The sequence below is a fragment of the Rissa tridactyla genome, chromosome 3 (assembly GCF_028500815.1).
Source record: "Rissa tridactyla isolate bRisTri1 chromosome 3, bRisTri1.patW.cur.20221130, whole genome shotgun sequence".
NCBI lineage: Eukaryota > Metazoa > Chordata > Aves > Charadriiformes > Laridae > Rissa > Rissa tridactyla.
In genome coordinates, this window is record NC_071468.1 from 44,137,024 (window position 1) to 44,156,838 (window position 19,815).

The following is a 19,815-nucleotide window of genomic DNA, read 5'->3' on the forward strand; positions in this document are numbered from 1 at the left end:
AATGCAGTTAAATAACTTCATAATGTATTAGACTATTAGGCATTAAGTTGACACCTCTAATAATATGCAGTAGTGCTGCAAAGTATGATTTAATGAAACATAAAATACTTGCATGCTCCATGCAAGAATGTAAGGGCTGCAGAATTTTGCGCTGGAGTTGTTAAGGAAACTCCCTTGATGTTACTGAAAAAGACTGTTTCAGAAGAAGATTCTTCCAGAAATGTATTACCTTGGTTAGACATCAGTGAATATACAGTTTTCTGCACAGAATTGTAACATAATAGGTAGTACTACAAATTTTTACTTGTATGTATTAACCTCTTATCTAGTATATTCAGAATTTTCTTCTTTAAGTGCTGGAAAATACATGAGTTCAGTGTTAAAAAAAAGAATGAAATTATGAATTCTGATGCTCTGTTCAGTTGTGTGTGTCTTGAAAGGATTGTGAACTGCATAGAGGGTGAGCGTTCTTGCCCCACATTTGGGTTTTATAGAAGACAGCAGTCCTAAGTCGATTAAAAAAAATTGTCTTTTCTCTGTCCTTCAAAAATATGAAATATTAATCTGCAAAGGAGAATAGCAAAGTACAGATGAGCATGTACTCATGGTAATCTCACAATAAGTCTTGCATTTTTCCTCTTGAATAGCTGCTGCATAAAGTACTGTATGCAGTGTGTTACCAGAGAGGGGATGTTGCAGTAAAATGAAGCTGTGCTATTGGAAGTTTGTTGAAATGAGAATGGATTAAAACTTATGAATTTCCTCTGTTTACAGATGATTCTTTCTCACCTCTTGCCTGCACTGGACCGGTTGCTAGAAAAGGTCTTTAAGAAACCTGAGGCAATGTTGAAAGATGAAGTTGTTTTCCTGCATCTCATCCTTGGAAAATTTAATGGATATTCAGCAACCCTCTTGTGCAAGAATCAGCAGAGCCTGGATTTATTTATCAAAAGTCTGCATGCTGCCAAGAAAATCTATGAAGAAATTCCACCTTTTCAGATCACAGCACTTGGGCAGGTATGGCAAGATCTTTAATTATTTTTATGCTTAAAGCAAAAAGCAATGTTTTGGATTTGTTTTACAAGGACTCTTCCTGAGTTAAGGATTCCAATAGCTTTTGACCCGTCTTTCTTTTAGTACAAGTTTTCAAGGTCTCCATAGTATCTTTGAAACATCTAAACAGGCCGCAAAACTTTCTCTCTTAAAATTACCAGAAGGAGAAATTGCTGCTTGCTTTATTTTTGCTTTTTGACAACTACAGAATAGCAACATCACGCAGGTGGATACCTGTATCATTGCCCGCAGACCCTACTGTTCCACTGTCCTTAGTTTTTGTCAGTCGGGCAGGAGCTGTACTTCATGTTTTCCTTCTGAGGAAAAATTGTCAAAAAAATACAGTAGGTGAGAAATAATCTCATTTGAAGGAGGCTACAAAGACTGCCTATTAGCCAGGTATTAGCATATACTTACCAAAGGTTGGCCACAGCAAGATTATTACCCCACCAGGCAAGCTGTGCGAAAAATGTCAGCAGTCAGTACGTCCAATGGATATTTCAGAATTATGTGCTTTGCATCTAAGGATTCCTGGATATGTACAAATACATAGTTAATATGCAAATTTTTACAATATATTTTCATACTAACGTGTGTGTGATTGGGTGTGTCATACATAATCTAACCTTAAAGTTCCATTGCTTTTGATTTTTTTACCCTCTTACAGTAAACCTCTCTGCGTCCTTTCTTTTTTCCCTTTTGTAGATTACTAAACCATTCTTTGCAGCTGTGTCAGATGGGATGGTGCAACAGAAGCTATTAAAAGTATTGTTTGACTTACTGTTAAACTGTAAGAACCCGCTTTGTGCCCAAACAATTAGCAGCGTGTTCAAAGGGGTAAGTGGCAAACTCCAGAACACAGAAATATGTTCAAACCTGTCAGGGTGGTTCTGTGTTGCTACATTCAGTAACACTCGTTTATATCATTCATGGCATGAAAGGAATCAGCAACTATTTGTCACATGATATAATTGTGTTAATAGCATGAAAAGTTTGTTAAACAACTGCTTTTAGAAGATATTTCTTTAAAAACCATGCACCAGTCACTTACTGTACTGTGTGAATGAACTGAGCAGAAGTCACTTCTTTCTTCTGCTCTGATTTTCATTTTCTGAGATATGACTTGAATATGTGGATTATATACCCATACGAGCGTGAAAGGGGGATGTGTTTTAAAAAAAGGAGGGGGCAGATGCTGTATGACACGTTGTTCATTGGTACTTGCACTATTGTTCTGTGTTTCAGATCTCAGTGTGTGCTGAGCAGATTGTCAGAGAACTGGAGCCTCCTGAGAAAAACAAAAGTCCGGGCACTGTTCAGCAAACTAGAAGGCAGAAAATGCAGCAACAGAGGTAAACTAACTAGAAACCCAAAACTATTATCTTTACAGTTTAAAAATGCCGCTTGTTTTACTACATTAGATAGTTTGTATTGAAAGCATAAGCATCTCTTTCTTCTTTTCTCCTGCAGAGTAAAATAACTCAGCTACTTCTGGCAGGAGGAAACCAACTCATGTTGCTGTTTGAGAACTGATGGAATGATAGTCAAAATTAAAAAATAAAATCCAGTAGTTCTAATGTTGACATTTGCTCTTACAGAATCTGGCTTGACACAGTTGAACAAGATTCATTTTTGTAGGTATTAAACTCAGTAATAAAGGTGGATGGACAAATTGCGTACACATGACTGAAGCCTACGGATGTTCATCAAAATGTTCCTGTTAAATGACTGAAAAGCAGTATTTTCCTTCGGTTAAAATGCTAATATAATCATTAATTTTTAGATCTCTTCATCTTGTCTCTTCTCTCCATTCTCATGGGGAAGGAGCTGTTTTTTCCACTGTACTTAATTCTTTTCTTTAAGCATCAGCCGTCAGCCATTGTTGAAACAGGATATTGAGTTGGTTTTCTTGGTTTGACCTGCAGTAGCTGTTCCTGTTTTCCTTCACTCACCTTGTTTAACAGTCATCACCCATGAGATTTATCCACCTGTAAACTGTGTCTGTCAGAGTTTATAAACGCACACGTTTGCGCACAGACCCATTGCCTGTTAAGTCAGCGGTTAGACAACTAGTAGTTTGGAAGATGCAAGCAGATCAGCATACGGACAGTTATTTGGTAATAGATTATTATTTTTTTTTCCCACAGAAGTCTGCTTTGTGGTGTAGCTTTCTTGTATGCACAGAAGGCATGCTATACTTGTTTGTTTTTTCAAGTTTGGTCTGGATTTTTGTTGATTGTTTAAACTGTGTTGCTGCTTCAATCAAAAGCCCACACATTGTCACCTCTCCCAGGAGAAGCAGTAAAGGATATTCCTGTGTGAAAGAAAGCTTGTCTTTTTTTTCACTTATGTGTGTGTGTGTTCCCTGAAACACCATGCTATTTTCTTTGCAGATGTATATCCTGATTGTTTGTCTTATCTTTTTAGAAAGCCTCAAGATGCAGAATTGGCACCGGAGACAAGCCATTTCAGCTGGCAGAGGGTTATGCTTATTCTGGAATTACTGCAGCATAAGAAGAAACTTAGACGTCCGCAGGCGTTGGTACCTACGCTTTTTAACCTGCTGAGCCGGTAATGGTGCCTCCATAACACATGAGTCCTTGTGCATTCTCCTCTGCAGCAGATACTGTAAAGCGTTAAAATAGGGGCTGCTTTCTCTCTGCTTTGTTGCTGTGTTTTGTAGCTTAGCTTGCCTTTTTCACTTGAACTTCTTTTAGATAAATCGGCTGAGGGGAATGGGAAGTTGTTACAGCTTTTTTGCCCTTTGAACAATGGGATGTGCTTTTTAAGATTTTTTTACCTGATGCATAGCTTCTTACGTGAAGACTTTGTGTCTCAGCTGGAGGGCTTGGGATTGCTAAGAAGGATGACACCTGTGTTAAAACTGGCACAATTGGCAGGACTTGCATCTTTTGCAGAGCTGTTACAATAATGCTTTAAGCTTTAAAATTCCTCCCCAAACCTTGCAGAAAAACCTTCATCCAATGCAACCTAAGAAAACTGTTGCTTTCCCTGCCCGTCCTATCTCCAGGCACTTAGGAAAGTTTACGTATATATTGGGTATTTATCTTTTTTCCTTATGACTTGCCTTTATGTAGACTGGCAGTCGTATTTCAGGTAACCATCTTGTACTCTGTCAGTGCTGTGATAAGTGTCTTTTATTAGACCAGTTGATGTATTTGAAAACAAAAAAGAAGGGACGCTTTTTGGCAAATGCTTTTTAGAAGCCTCAATTTAGAACTTCGGTAGAATGAAGATTGCAATTTCTTATTTGTATCTTAATATGCAGTTTGATCACTTATTTTTCTGTCTTCTTTTTTAATTCCCGATTTTTTTCCTGAACGTATAGCTGTCTGGAACCTATGGCATCAGAAGAAGAAAATATGGAATATACAAAGCAGCTAATCCTTAGCTGCCTGCTAAATATTTGTCAGAAATTGTCTTCAGATGGTAGCAAGATCCCAGCAGGTAAAAACTGCCAGACCCATTTCTTGGAACTTCTCTTACCAGTACAGCATTAAAACAATGGCCTCTACCTTTTTTCTTCTCTGAGTCTACGCTGTATTGTTGAGGAGGAATAGACTTCTTTATAGGATATACAAGTTTGGCACCTTAATCATTTTTTGTAGATCCCTTAGGTATGGTCTGCAAATTGAAACCAGTGCTTGAGTGTACTGTTTTTATTCCTACATCATTGACCATTAAAGTGTTAAACAGTTAATATTTTTTACTTGCAGATACCCTTGACAAAGAAAAATTCAACGTGGAGGTGATAGTTCAGTGCATCAGGATATCTAAAATGCCCCAGACACACCACCATGCACTGCTGCTCCTTGGTGCCGTTGCTGGCATGTTTCCTGTAAGTAGTACCTGAAATTTATGTGTCGTCTCTTCTCTTCCGTTTCTAAATATTGGGTAGAGTGAAGAACATATAGAGCTGTTCTATGGGGAGAAATTTTCTGACAGGAGCAAGAGACAAAATTTCCCTGCTTTTCTAGGGCTTTCTGTTCCATTTTACTTGAAAACAAATGTCTGCCTTGATACTTTGGTCACTCGTCGTTTATGACTTGACTCGCAATGAAGAAATGGAAGAAGCTTTCTGTCAACAGCCGTGCCTCACCTTCCCTCTGTGGTCAAAGTTCTGGTGCATTGTTTCTTCTGACCCCTGAGAGGAAACATCTAATCCAATAGCACTTGTATTCTTACAAGTTGCTATCTTGTACAACACCAAGAAATGTAGTTGTAGGTGATAGAACCAGGGTGGTCTGATTTTAATTGACTGAGAACCGGGTCTTTTCTTCTATGGATTGAAATTTGACTGTACGCTCACTCTTCGAAGTAAGATTCTTTTGCTTTGAAACTACAAAAGCAGCACAATATATCCAGATGCCATCAGACTCAATTTACAGCTTTATTTTTATTTTCTCCACACATTTGGAAAGATGCTGTTTTTCCCAAAAGGCAAAACTGGAATGTTTTTGACAAACTTGTGGAGGGTTTGGCTTTTTTATTGGTGGTGTTATTTTTCTGTGTCACCATCTTACTGCTGTCATCTGCTGTAGTTTATCAGAATAAACTGAGCTTTTATTCTATGTTAATATTGGCTCTAAGAAGATTTCCAAGGTCAGAATACAAGGAAATACTTTGTACAAGTCTCATCTCTGTTTTTAAATCTACAACACTCCTTCAGTTCACTAAAACTGAATGAGAAACGTACCCATAACTACTTGTTCTAAGTTCTGGCAAAATCTAGGAAACTAATTCTTCATCTAGGTGACACCTCTAAACCAGTCCTCTTAAAATTAATTACTGTGATTACGGTGTCACCTGAAAACAAAGCCAAATGAGCATGATTGCTTTCCATTGTATGACTGTAGATATTACAGATGTTTTACAAATATAAAAAGGGTGGGTGGAAAAGGTGCTGAAAATCGCTGGCATCTATACGCCACGCTCATATTTGTGCTTCTGCAAGTCTCCCCATAGCTGATTTTGCTTGTCATACTACCATGGCACTCAGTTGAGGAGTACAAGTTATTTCATCAGGCCGAGCTCTCAATTTACACTCTTTAATTACTTCGTTAGAAGTGTATCTTGCTTCTATAATTACTTGGTTAGAAGTGTAGATTGCTTTAACAGTCACATAGTAAGTAGCTTTAAGGGACACTATACATTTAAAAATAGATAGTGGAAATTGTGGAATATACTTATGATTCTCATTTTCTTTTATAGGAATCTCAAGGCATTTGTGGGAAGGAGAAATGCCTTAAGGTATAATATGTAGACCAATACAGTTCAAAAAGCAAACTAATCTCATCTGTTTTCTTTTCCAGGATAAAGTTCTCCACAACATTATGCCCATTTTCACATTCATGGGAGCAAATGTCTTGCGTCTGGATGATACTTACACGTTCCAAGTAATTAATAAGACAGTGCAGATGGTTATTCCTGCTCTTATACAGGTAAATTTGTCTACCTAATGGAAAGGAGTAGAAAGAAAGTTAATAATAGGATTATTAGTTAAGTAGAGTAAATGGTTTAGAATATCAGTGGTAGAATGGGTTGTAGCCTATTCTAGGGTTATTTTCAGATAGATACTAAATTATATATAATAACCGTATTAACAGACTACTCATCTGACCAACTGCGAGTTCTTTGCACTACTGCCTCATTTTAATCTTATGAGCTCCTGCACTTTATAAATGATTTAGCCAAAGCAGTATCACAATGGTACCTAAAGAGGACCTGAACCATACTTTTAAGTTGTTCATCATAGAAATAGCAGGCAAGTTCAGTAGAGAAACCACTGGAAATAAGAAGAAGGTTATTAGTCCTATAATAATACTATTGATATGACCATGACATACCAAACACGGTTTGAAGGAGGTGGAAGGGTAAAATATTTGAGAAATGCCTGTATTCTTCCTGCTGGTGTTTGTTTGTGTTGGTTTTCTTGGTTTTTGTCTGGACATCTTAGATAAATGGTTATAAACCAAAACAAAAATGCATACTTGTTTTTCAAAGGGGACATTTTTCCTTCAGTCAGATCTCACTTGCACCTAATAAATCTTAATTCTAGAGTCATTCACAGATTTAAACATGAGAAATGCCATATAAATTTCTTACGTGAAAATGAATTGGGGAAAAAAAAATGTTCTTCTGACAATGGGCTGGGCATTTCCTGGTGTATTTTTTAACGATATGTATGCACGTTTTGCATCTTCTTGCAGATCTCTGTTAGAAAAATCAAGTTGCTGTCTCTCTTTTTTAAATTTATTTTTTTGTATTTAAAAACTTTCATAGCAGCCATCACAAGTTTCTGTGACAAATTATTTATGGCACACACAATTATGACAGGTGGGGAGAGCCTAAGGTTACTCATGTAGCCTACTTGTATTATTTTTGCTAGGCCCTTGAATCCAAGACCCTAACTGTCAGGCTTACAGGCAAAGTTTTCAGAAGGACGTGGCATTGCTTTCTCTTGAAAACATCCTGCTTGTTTCAGCTGATGCCAAATAACGTTTATTTCTTTCTGTTTTTCCTTTTTTTTTTAAGTTTTATTTGAAGCATCTTGCTTAAACACTGAAAAAGAACTGTGTGATTTAAAATTGTTATTTTGGAGCACTTGTATTTTCCTTGAGATTATGCTTTTGTAACGCCGGTATCAGGCATGTGGTGCTTTCTCTCATTTTCTGAATTTACAAGAAAGAACCGGTACCTGTCTGTGATAATCTGTTTGAACTGCTGTACCTGTTTGTACGTAGGCCGAAGACAGTGATTTGTCAGAGTCCTCGGGAAGCGTGGAAGAGGTGGTAATAAAGATCGTGCGTGTGTTTGTGGATGCCTTGCCCCATGTGCCGGAGCACCGACGCCTGCCAATCCTGGCCCAGCTGATCACCACGGTGGGAGGAGATAAGTTCCTCTGGGTTCTCCTGGTGCTGCTGTTCGAGCAGTATGTGACCAAAACTGTGACTGCGACATCAAGCACAGACAAGGTTAGAAGACTCACAGGGTCACCTTTTTCCTCAAGAGACTGATCTCCTTGTTTTTGTTCGTGGTACCTTTAAGAAGGTGCAAGACAAGCCCCTCGGTTATGCTAAAATAAGTAGTGAACTCTGAGCTGGTGCTATAGCAGAACCTGATGGTGAGGATTTCTGTTGCAGGTACAATATTGTTTTGACCTGGAGCCTGAACAATAAATAAGATAATATTGTACAGCAATCCTTGGCCTGAAGATCTGCTAGTCTAATTATGAAGTGCGTCAATATTTTTTAAATTGTTTTATTTTTCTTTAACTGTGTTTGTGAAACATGGTACTGGTCTTCCTGTACAAACCAAAATAAACCCTGTTTTGATGTAGGCATCTGATTAGGTGAAAACATAGTTTATGCAAAAAACTAAAAGAATTATTACAGGAACATTGTTGAGAAGATACCGTCTATGCTGTGGCAAATTAATCTTTCTGCATCCTCTGGAACTGTTCTTTCCAAGGGCCTGCTGCTGTTACCCTTGGTGTTAATCCTGGCGGTATCCAGCTGATGGCATTTTCACAAACTCACTGAGGAGTTTTTGAGTCTTTTTATTGTTGTTATTATTATTATTAGTTTTTTTAATTCTTGAAATAATATTTTTTTTTATTTCTAAACCATAAACAGGATGCTGTTCTGGAAGCAGACACTGAATTTTGGATTTCCATTTGTTGTGAATTTAATGTACCATCTCAGTTCCAGAGCATGATGAAAATAATCCAGTACTTGACAGAGCTGCCAGAGAACAAAGAAGGTAAAACACAAAACAGAGCCACCACATAAACCTTCCTATCACAAGGGACAAGGGGTTCTGGTTTTAAGTGGTCTTGGTTGGTCTAAATTGGTCTAAAACCAATGGACAATGGTTTTAAACTAAAAGAGGGTAGATTTAGACTAGATATAAGGAAGAAATTTTTTATTATGAGGGCGGTGAAAAACTGGAACAGGTTGCCCAGGTTGGTGGTAGATGCCCCATCCCTGGAGCCATTCAAGGCCAGGTTGGACGGGGCTTTGAGCAACCTGATCTGGTTGAAGATGTCCCTGCTCATTGCAGGGGGTTGGACTAGATGACCTTTAAAGGTCCCTTCCAAACCAAACTATTCTATGATTCTGTTACTCTTCTAGACAGAAGCAAGGGGATAGAGAATTACTCTAATGACTTTTTTTTAATAAAATTGCTAAGATATGTGATTACTTTTTTTTTAAATCCTTTTAATTATAGATTAATTTGAGTACTTGGAATCATTATTCCTCATTTAGAAGGTTCAGTCACTAATTTAGTTGAAATAAAAAGCTATTGTTCATAGCAGACAAGATCACAGGGACTACCAGTCACTTCTGGGGTTTCTTTTACTACATTTCTTTCTATTACAATATAGTGGAGCAATAATTAAATAACAGGTTTTAATACTTTTCCAGTCCGTTACTTCAAAGAGCATCAGGGAAGGTGGTTGAGGGTTGGTTGTTTCTTTTTTAGTTAGGACTTGCCCTGTTTGTTGTTTGAATACGTTTTCTCAGCCAGAAAGCACCAGGTAATAACACTGAAAACAGTTTTCCCAAATAAGTGACACACAGTGTGTATGGTCCTACCTCAAAAGTCTCTTGTGTTTGTAGCCAGTGTATTGTAGCTTTAGCACCAAGGAAAAAAAAGATTCTTCACGTAAAAATGATCAGATGGAATGGCAGTGAAATAGCACTACTTCCTTTGAGGCTGTTGAAATGAAACAATTTATCTCCTGGGGTATTTCAGAGCATCTTTTTGGTACTTTGACATGATTTTGGATGCTGCAGATTGACTATCCTTGGTAGGCATCTGACTGTAGTTTTTCTTTGTTTCTGTAATCAGAAATCAAATGTTTTTTTTTTCTTGGCTGCAAATTTTTTTCGGTGAATATTTTCAACAGATGATCCTGGGCCAAAAAAGTCAAGACCATGCAAGACAAAGATAAAAAATCAGGATGGGCAGCTCTTCAATGTGGAATCTCACTCAGACAAACAACTTCGGCATTTCAAATTCTTGTCAGTCTCCTTCATGTCACAACTTTTATCATCTCAGAGTTTTGTGAAAAAGGTAATAATGGCAGATTGCTTTTAAACTGATCACATTAAGTAATTGTGCCTAGATGAGGTTTAATTTGCTTTTTAGTATGGCTTTACATTCAAAGCGGATGGAAGAACACACTGTCCAGTCTATTTTGCTGACACCTGTATTGACACAGTTTTGAAACCTCTCAATAATGTTAATTATTTTTTAAAAAGGCTTTTCCAGATAGACTCCATTTGTGTGATTGATGAATAGGTAACAAAGTGAAATTCTGATCCCAGTGGATTCCCACTGGCATTGCGGAGTCTGGGATTTCACTCGCGCTCTGTATAACTCCCAGGTTTGGTGTGGGATTCATACTGTTAACTCTGAAAAGAAAAATAAATGTTACAAATTTTAGGCTGCAGCTTTAGCTGGAAGTAGTTCCCAGTTTTTCAGCTGAACATCCACCAGTTTGAACTGTATTTGCTACTGTGACTGCATTGCCTAAGATTCTGAGATTTTCTTCTAGAACAATGGCTTAAGTGCAAATGTGGGGAACTCATAATTACCATGTTAGTGGACATTTCATTCAGAACAAATTTGACTATACTGGGATATTAACTTAACGAGGGGACTTAGCATTTTCGTTCTTTTTAAATCAGATCGTTGAATGTGAAGAAACGGAAGAGCTACAGAAGTTGGAACAGAGGTATGCTTTTAAATCTGCTCCACTCCTCCTACTTTTAGGTTTTAGTGCGGTTTGGGAATATTTTGTAAGTGTAATCCTATTAGAATATTTATTTATTTCCCCAAGGGTACTTTTAACGTCCTTGGCAACAAGCTGTATTTACTATATGCAAGTTATTTGGGTTTTGTTTTGTAAGGGTTTTTTAATATGATGTGGAGTTTTTGAAATTCCTGAAAGATTGCTCTACCCACTCCTACAGTATTTCTGATAGTGCTTATTTACATACTTGGGCCATAACTATTATGCTATTGATGGAGTCTCTAAAATAATTCCAGAATTTTAGCAAAACATATCACTTCATTCATAGGAAAAAAAAATCATTATTCACAGGTGCTTCTATATTGGTGTAAGAAAATTACCGGTAATCACAGGTCACAGTTGTGGTCATTAGGCTGTAACTGCCAATGATGCAAAATTGAGGGTTTCTTCTGCGAAGGCTTAACTTTTATGTTTGTTCCAAGTGGAGAAGTGTGTAAGATTTATTTTAAATGCTGTGTTCCTTAAATGCTAATTCTTAAAACATCTATGTCTTCCCAGATTGTTTTTCTTTTAAAGTAGAGTTCTTAAGTAGAACTACTGTTGCATGCAGATGGTAATTTGGGGGTACCAGGTAGACTTCTTTAATATGCACGATTGTCCTTATTGCCATAGCTTTTTGTTAATACGCAGATGTGATCTGCTAGTCTCTCCTTGAGGTATTTAATTTTCTTTGATTGTTGCAGTTCTGTGAAATTTTGTGCTTTCCAGTAATAAAGTCAACTTCTTTAGTGTCCTTGTTACTTACTAAAAGATGCTTCCTTTCCATCTAGGCTATTAGAAGAAGTTCTTCATTATATAAACACTGTGGCGTCTTCAGTGGAAGGAAATGTGAACAAGCCAACAGCTAAATTTTGGAGGGTTCTGCTTAACAAGTCCTATGATATGCTGGATAAAGTATGTCTCATTAGCCCTCATGTTAGCAATGGGGCATTTCTGCTTTTGTTTATTAGTATGGTTATAAACTTTGTAGGATTTCTTGTTGGATTACTACTAATCTTTATTGGATGGTCTGCAACATGGTGCATCATTGTTTAAATTTATCGAACAACTTTAATAAATACAGCAAACAGCCTAGACAGAATAACCATGAACAAAAAAAAAATCAGGAATGCTTATTTTCTCTAGTTAGTATTCCACTGGCTGGAAGCAGTTATTTCACTATCTCTCTGGTGTAGGAGAATGGCTTGTGGCAGCATTTCTCACTGTTAACTCATAAAATGATTTAGTGCTAATGGAAGTGTTATATATTTCTACATGAAGTTTAAATGGAGAAAAAAAATTCCTTATGCTTTTCTTTCTAATCTTTTTCTGATCAGAAGTATATATGTAGAATTGGACTGTCTATCTTGTTGCATGCTGTAGAGCATACTTCTCTTCACAGCTTGGGTTTTTTGGGTTTTTTTTGCCTGTGAAGCGTATTCCAGTTTTCATGATGTACATGCACAGGGCACTACCAGAAGTATTTTAGGGTAAGAAAAGATAGCTCACCAGTGTAGACAAGAGGAATTGCTGTGGAGATCTTGAAGCTAGTGGATAATGGCTGATTAGCAGCCAGTGAACATACATTAAGTACTGTAACTGGAACCTGCTATGTTCTTTTGCTTGCCTCAGATACAGCATTGCTAGCCTGTCCTCTCTTTTTTGATCCCGAAACCCATGTGAGAAGCTGAAGAAAGTTTGCCTGGCTTATATGGAGGCTACTATGTCACAGTGCATGGAAGAGCATTTATGGTATTGCCTTGTGTTTTCTTGTAGGTCAATGCCTTATTGCCAACAGAAACCTTCATTCCTGTAATTAGAGGGCTAATGATGAATCAGCTCCCATCTGTGAGACGTAAGGCAATGGAACTTTTGAACAACAAGGTGCAGCAGCGCACGAAGTGGCAGAAGAGCCAGGTGAGGCAAAGTGTTTAAACTCTGTTCCTTTAGCAGAAGTACCTGGAGAGAAATTGATGTGGAAGTGGTTTGCTCTATGTTAAGCCATCAAGTACCGGTGCCAAGTCTGGCAGGCAGCTCTTGAGCAGTGAGACGTAGGCTACCTGTCCATATAACCTTCCAGATTCTGAGTTCTAATTGTATGTCTAATGTGTGCGTTCTCTGTCCTCTTAGATCCTGCAGCTCTTGGAGCTAGTTCCTGAGCTCATTGCTATAGTGCAGTGTAAAAGAAAGGAGGAAGAGGAGGAGCAAGCCATCAACAGACAGACTGCTTTGTTCAGCCTTAAGCTACTCTGCAAAGGTTTTGGCACAGAAAATCCATTGCCATTTGTACCTGTTCTGAAAACCGCCGTTGATCTAATTTCTTCAGAGAAGGAGGAAAAGAATGTGATGGGAAGTGCTTTGCTGTGTATAGCTGAGGTCACATGTACACTGAAAGCCCAAGCAATACCTCAGCTTCCAAGGTACCGTTGGGTTCTTTTTAACAGAACCAACCACAGCAGGAATTAATTATACTAAAATACGTTACTGAAGGAATGCTAATGAAGGCCAAGTGGCAGTCTGCCCACACGTGTGTTTCGTGTACATAAGAATAAAGGTATTCGTAGTGCTTGAAGGGGCTTCTTGGTCGTAGAACTAAGAAGCTGGTGGGGAAATTCTAAGTTTTATAATCAGTAGAGTTCCTTACGGAGTCTGCTACTGTGAGCAGAGTGGCAATCTTTATGGCTTTAGAAAAGTCAGACCATATTCTATATTTTTACTGTAGAGCAGATTGCATTTAAAAACAGGAGAACCAGTATGGCTGGAAGCCCTATATGTTACATTATTTTATTCTCCCTATTCAAGAAGAATTCAAGCATCTAACTTGTTGCTTTTAAGACTGTTTTATCTCATTAAAAATGCAGGTTTCTTATTGTCATTAAATCTTTAAACTAAAGGCGGGGCTTTTAGCAACTTGATCTAGGGAAAAATGTCTATGGCAGGAGGGTTGGACTAGGTGATATTTAAAGATCCCTTCTGACCCAAAACATTCAATGATTATGTGATTCTAAACCTAATATCCTTCGTTAGCTTTGAAAAAAATGAAATACAGCCGAAGAGCCTAGAATACTGAGTTTTCTCAAACACATATGTAGAAATTCATATGAAAATTGTCCCTGCAGGCTTAACAGATGGATTTATGTGATTGGAAATGTGACTCCAAATGGTCAGTGGTTTCACCTTTCTCTATTTATGCTTGGTTATTCACAGGCTGATGCCGGCACTGTTGAAGACTCTAAAAAATAAGAAGGAGCTGGTCTCCAATGAGATTTACTTGTTGAGTGCCGTCACTGCTCTGCTGAAGGTTGCAGAAACATTACCACACTTCCTTAGTCCTTATCTTTTGGATTGCTTGCTGCAGGTGAGCCATTTGACTCCTGCAGATAGGTAAAGGGGGCCAGGATCCAGTTCCTAGAAGCTACAGAGATTATTTTTTTTTCTCTCTGAAACTTAAGTAGGAGTGTGTGCCAACTACATGGAAGGTTGTAACATATTTCTTTTCTACTCAGCTTCTTATGCAGATAACTAAGATACTGAATGTAAGAGCGTCTCCTGCTCCTCCCTCTCATAGGTTGTAGTTTGCCTCTTTGGAAAGGGAGACGAATCCTGAAGGATCATTCTGTAATATCCATGATCTCATCAAATGCGTATCTAACAGTTCTAGTTAGGGTAATTTTGACCTGCTGCTTCTGACATGTACATTTTCTCCGCATTTGTCCTCTGAAGACAGTGAAAGTCTGTACGCAGATATTCTAATGTAAGGTGCTCCAAGTGGTGCAAACAGCAAAATTCCCCTCTGACACTTGCAACAGACAACTACTCTAAAATAAGTTCTTGAGTTGTTTTAAATATGCCTAACTGTTGCTGGATTTCCTGATAGGTTGTCCGCTTGGAAAAGATTGTGGTTGAGTTTGGTCCTACTTCCCAGATAAGCTTACGCGTAACATCATTGAAAACTATCCTAGCTACACAGCTTGCTCCCCGAATACTCTTGCCTGCAGTTACAAAGTGTTATAGTGAAGTGGCAAATACCCGGAAGGTAAGGATTTTTTTTCATTCTTTTGCATTGTGATTACAAAGAAAGAAAGGGAAAAAAAGAAAAAAAAAATAATAAATAAGTAGTGCAAAATTTGGTTTAACTGTTCCGTCTGCGTCCCCTCCCAACCTCTTGCCCGCTGCCAGCAGAGTGAGAAACAAAGAAACTCTTAACCTTATGCAACCACTGCTAAACAATAGCTAGAACACTGGTGTGTTATCAGCGTTGTTTTGGTAACAAATCTAAAACACGGCACCTTATGAGCTGCTACGAAGAAAATTAACTCCATCCCAGCCAAACCTAGCGCAGTCTTTATATGATCTCTGTTTTGTACCACAATGGTGATTCAGGAAAGTTAGACCTGGGAGAAATGCACCAGTTTAACGTCCTTAGCATGTTAGATGATGAATGCTCAAGAGACCATCCCATTTATAGAGGTCTTGGTTTACCTGCTAGGAACACAAGTTGAGTCATATTTTTCATCTGGGCTTTCCTCCCGTTTCATAGATGCAAACCTTTCAGACTTAGCTGGTGTCTCCAGGATTGGAGAGGGGAGACCAAACTTTTTTCAGGAATCCTACTAACTTAAGCCCCCAAAAAGTACAGGAGAAAGTTTATTTATTTTATTGACAGTATTTTAATGGGCAAATGTGTGAAGTGCAAAAATCCTTGTTATGTTTCTCAGTTACTGTCAGTATCACAGTTGCCTGTGCTTTGCTTTTGTTTTGGCAGAACTGCCTGGGTCCCCTTATGAACATTTTGAAGGAGCACATTGTTGGTATGGAGAAGGAGGACCTGATCTCCCATCAGTCTGAGCTGACGGCACTTTTCATGAAAGCCCTGGACTTCCGAACAGAGCATGCTGAGGTGGCTTGTTCAAGGGGATGAACAGCAGCAGCTCAACCTCTACATGCTAATTCTATCAGTTGTTTTAAAAATATTAGTAGTTTTCATTGCACATGTGCTCTGAAATTCTGGGTCTCAAATATTCTGTTCTGGAATTGTTCTTGGGGTACAAAACATTATGGTTAGGTATTTAGTCTGAAGCAGACAAAATTAAAACATGCTTTGAAACCTCAAATTTTTACATTTCAAACTTGGAATTATGTTTTCTAATTTTTTCTAGGATGATTTAGAGGAAGTTGGTAAGACAGAAGCTTACATTATTGATTGTTTACTAAGTATGGTTATGAAACTTTCCGAGGCTTCTTTCAGACCCCTCTTCTTCAAGGTAAGAAGTTTAAATATACTTCGTCTGCATCAGCATATTTGTATTTTCCAGTGCAGAGACACAGGAAAGAGCTAATCTGCCTTTCCCTTTCAGCTCTTTGACTGGTCCAAAACAGAGTCTACCCTAAAAGACAGACTGTTGACATTCCACCGAATAGCAGATTGCATTGCAGACAGGCTCAAGGGTCTCTTCACCCTGTTTGCTGGTCATTTAGTGAAGCCATTTGCTGAGACACTGAACGAGGTCAACGTTTCTAAAACTGGTAAATTTTCAATTACTAACTACAGAGGGGCATTGGCAGGCTAACTCTAATTGCTGAAAGAGGTTAATTGTAATTGCTGAAAGTTTAGTCTTAAAGCATTTACTTCACAGCACGTACCTCTCATTTCTCTCTCTCTTCTTTCTCTCATAAATAAGGCATCTTTCTTATTCTGGTGGAACCAAAGGACATTTTTCATCCATGGGCTCTGGGCTGCCAGTACAAAGTTGAGACCACATGAAAATTTTCAATGTCAGTCCCAGTGAGTTCCATGAGAATGAAATTGTGTGGAAAGAGGGTGACTTGTTTCTGTTTGGGGTTTTTTCTTTCTTTCTTTTTTTTTTTCCATTCATTGACTTCTCTTATATGCTACCTGGTATATTCAGACTTCTCTGTTTTCTTGGCAAAAATAGGTATTACTTTTTTTGTATGGGAAACTATTTGCCCATCCCATTTGTAGTGGCCTGAAGAAATTATCCATATCCACAGGTATGGCCAAGCACTTTTTCTATAGCCTGTGGCTGTTCTTTTATCCCCAGCTGACTGTGAATGGCAGTGGCAGACCTGTAAGGGCGTTAGCTAAAAGCCAGATAACATAATGCATCCACTGTATTGTTCTGAGTGATGAGTATGTAATTGCTGTGTAGTATATCCTTTAGCTATACTCACAAAACATTAACAATGTTTCTATCTTGTGGGGAAGTTTTTTGGTTTTTCATTTTTTTGACGATTTTTTTTCTTGTTCTTGATTGATACGCAGATGAAGCTTTCTTTGACTCTGAGAATAGCACAGAGAAGAGCTGTCTACTGTTGCAGTTCACCATAGACTGTCTGCACAAGCTCTTCCTGTTCGACACCCAGAAGTTCCTGAGTAAGGAAAGAGCAGAAACCTTGATGATGCCTCTGGTCGATCAGGTATTGACAAACAGAAAAACGTAATTCAAAGATGACTTCCCCCCAACTCCCCCAACCTGATTGATTTCTTTTATTTTTTTTTTAACTATCAGTCCTCAATCTTCTCCCTTAACAAAAAGGGAGGAATTAATTCATTGTCTTTGGGCTACAGTATTTACTGCTTTGCCTGAGGCTCTGAATTACTGATTTTTTTATCCTCTTTCTAAACGTCCATATTCGGTAAGGTTCATGCATGTTGTTGAGCTCTTGCAGGCTAGCGTGCTCCCACTGATGCTCTTTGATGTAACTCTTGAGTACGTGAAAGCCAAAGCTAGACGGGCTTTTTGGCTGGGTTTATCTGAGCCTGGATCTGTTTGACAAGATTTTTACTTCCACAGCTAGAAAATGTGCTTGGAGGAGATGAGAAGTTCCAGGAAAGAGTGACAGCACACCTGATACCCTGCATAGCTCAGTTTTCAGTGGCAATGGCAGACGATTCTCTTTGGAAACCACTGAACTACCAAATCCTACTGAAAATGAGGCACACCTCTTCTAAGGTTGGGAGCTATCAGAATTTTAATTGGTTTTGTTGCGTATGAAAATGGGAACAGTGCCCCAAAAACCAGAAGTGGATTAACCTGTTCATTGCTGAAATACTAGCCTAAATTAAAATACTGATATTGTACTATGCTACTCTCAAGTTCTAGAGAGATACATACAACATGGCCTTCTGCTCTTGCTGTAATATTCTTACAGTCAATATTCCACCTGTGGATGTCTTCCATAACTCTGTGGTTTGGGTTTTTTAAAGATTTTGTAGCTGTTGGAATAAGAGGTAACCTGTTTCTGTATGAAGAAAGGGGCACTTTAGAGGGGGAACTGGAAGACAGCTATTTATCAGCCTTCAGACCTATTTATCATATAGAGTTTTGTCAAGACTGTCCTACTTGAGAGTTTATATGTATTCAGGGGGAGTACTTGGTTTTTCATTGTACTAAGCTAAGTTCGTCTGATACAGTGGAACAGAGTGGCATTGTAACAGGGAGTTAAAGTCTGTTATATCAAATAACTTCCAGCAACATACCTGCTTCTTGCAACCCATTTTTGCTTTGACATTATCTTAACCCAGGTGTTGATATTTAAATTAGCTTAAAATTAGTTCCCTTCAGTAGGGAAAGGTACTTTACAAACTTATATGGAAAGAAGGAACAGGGAACTATAATGTAATGTTTGTTTCCTTACAAAGATTATTGTTTTGTTTTAGGTCCGATTTGCTGCTCTGCTTGCTTTGGTAGAAGTTGCACAAAAACTGAAGGAGAACTACCTGGTCCTGCTACCAGAATCTATTCCGTTCTTGGCTGAGCTTATGGAAGGTAATGTTCTAACATGGTATTAGTGAAGGCAGACAACTGGCCTATAACCAAAAAAGAATCAGGGCCACTTATTTCAAAGATTCAGACAGGATAATTGATATAAATCTTAGGAATCGGTATACAGTAGCTTAAACTGTGCAGGATGCAAACTGAAATGGATTTTATCCAACACACTCCTAAAGTTCAGTTAAATTACAGAAGTTTCTTCAGTGCTATAGGCTGCGCACATCTCCTCAGTTGTATCTTTCAAACCAGTGTTTATAGTAGAAAAAATTTGCTTAAGTCGTGAGTCAGTGCCAAAATATTTTTGAATAATTATTTCGTATCTAGCCTTGACAAGTGATGAAGCCTTCCTAGGGTAGCTTTGTAATCACTATTCTACTTAATTCCTGCTTTATTTCTTTTTCTAGATGAATGTGAAGAAGTTGAACAGCAGTGTCAGAAGACAATTCAACAACTAGAAGTCATTTTGGGTGAACCGCTCCAAAGCTACTTCTAAGTTGGTCCCCTTTGTTTTCAAGTTTTATCTGAATCATGTTAGCTTCACACGTGCAAGTATTACAGGCAAACTGTCATACTAATTTTTATCAGAGCTAAGATCTTAACTTTTTAATAAAATATTGTAAGAATTTGGCTTTATAATTTCTGGATGGTCTGGGGACTTTTCGTATGACTTTTCCGTAACTGCTCTTTTCTTAACAGTGGAAAACTGGAGCAAGCTGTAAGCAAATTCTGATAGCTGGGCACAAACAGAGTGACAATTTGTGAGACTCACTGAATTCCACTGTGCTTGGGGTATGCAGTTGCTGTCTCTGGGGAGGGGCTGTCGTGCTGGAATGTAAGCATGGTACTCGCTGGACCCATGCACTGCAAGCCTGAGAATCTGCTTTTCTGTCATTTTTAGGGAATTAAAAAGTAAACCCACTGAAGATACTGAAAGAGAAGTTACAAGTAACTAGGATTGATAGAGGAGCTAAAGCTGTTTTGTAGTCTTTAAAGACTGCTACTGATTAGCGTCTTATTCACCTGAAGATCAACAATAAATTGCTTGCTATGTTAATGAGTTTACCAAAAAACTCACCACCTGTTTTGCACCAGGACTCAGGCACTCACACTCCGTAAAGTATGGTTTTAAATGCAACTGGTTAGAAC

The 19,815-nt window shown here is 38.2% G+C and overlaps 1 protein-coding gene and 1 long non-coding RNA gene across 5 annotated transcripts in view; one reads left to right on the forward strand and one right to left on the reverse strand.

Moving 5' to 3' along the window:
* The window catches only part of HEATR1 (HEAT repeat containing 1), a 55,486-nt gene extending 36,042 nt beyond the window's left edge, over positions 1 to 19,444 (forward strand). For 3 of the 4 annotated variants that reach the window (XM_054193826.1, XM_054193828.1, XM_054193827.1), the window contains 23 exons: positions 775 to 1,017; positions 1,759 to 1,890; positions 2,299 to 2,405; positions 3,481 to 3,624; positions 4,403 to 4,521; positions 4,791 to 4,912; positions 6,387 to 6,515; positions 7,818 to 8,048; positions 8,709 to 8,835; positions 9,986 to 10,152; positions 10,770 to 10,816; positions 11,665 to 11,788; positions 12,650 to 12,790; positions 13,004 to 13,293; positions 14,081 to 14,231; positions 14,751 to 14,909; positions 15,639 to 15,773; positions 16,033 to 16,137; positions 16,231 to 16,399; positions 17,157 to 17,311; positions 17,689 to 17,847; positions 18,555 to 18,663; positions 19,074 to 19,444. In XM_054193826.1, the coding sequence (XP_054049801.1) occupies positions 775 to 1,017; positions 1,759 to 1,890; positions 2,299 to 2,405; positions 3,481 to 3,624; positions 4,403 to 4,521; positions 4,791 to 4,912; positions 6,387 to 6,515; positions 7,818 to 8,048; positions 8,709 to 8,835; positions 9,986 to 10,152; positions 10,770 to 10,816; positions 11,665 to 11,788; positions 12,650 to 12,790; positions 13,004 to 13,293; positions 14,081 to 14,231; positions 14,751 to 14,909; positions 15,639 to 15,773; positions 16,033 to 16,137; positions 16,231 to 16,399; positions 17,157 to 17,311; positions 17,689 to 17,847; positions 18,555 to 18,663; positions 19,074 to 19,162 (3,354 nt within the window). In that variant the 3' untranslated portion in view covers positions 19,163 to 19,444. Of the gene's footprint in view, positions 1 to 774; positions 1,018 to 1,758; positions 1,891 to 2,298; positions 2,406 to 3,480; positions 3,625 to 4,402; positions 4,522 to 4,790; positions 4,913 to 6,386; positions 6,516 to 7,817; positions 8,049 to 8,708; positions 8,836 to 9,985; positions 10,153 to 10,769; positions 10,817 to 11,664; positions 11,789 to 12,649; positions 12,791 to 13,003; positions 13,294 to 14,080; positions 14,232 to 14,750; positions 14,910 to 15,638; positions 15,774 to 16,032; positions 16,138 to 16,230; positions 16,400 to 16,554; positions 16,670 to 17,156; positions 17,312 to 17,688; positions 17,848 to 18,554; positions 18,664 to 19,073 lie in introns of those variants that run through there. The other variant, XM_054193829.1, reaches the window with a different exon arrangement.
* Positions 940 to 19,522, reverse strand: LOC128906540 (uncharacterized). The gene is made up of 6 exons (XR_008465208.1): positions 19,439 to 19,522; positions 16,517 to 17,263; positions 7,804 to 10,493; positions 2,105 to 6,529; positions 1,471 to 1,584; positions 940 to 1,370 (listed from the first exon to the last, which is right to left on the reverse strand). It is a non-coding gene; the product is annotated as an uncharacterized LOC128906540 (long non-coding RNA).
* Positions 19,523 to 19,815: the final 293 nt, after the last annotated feature.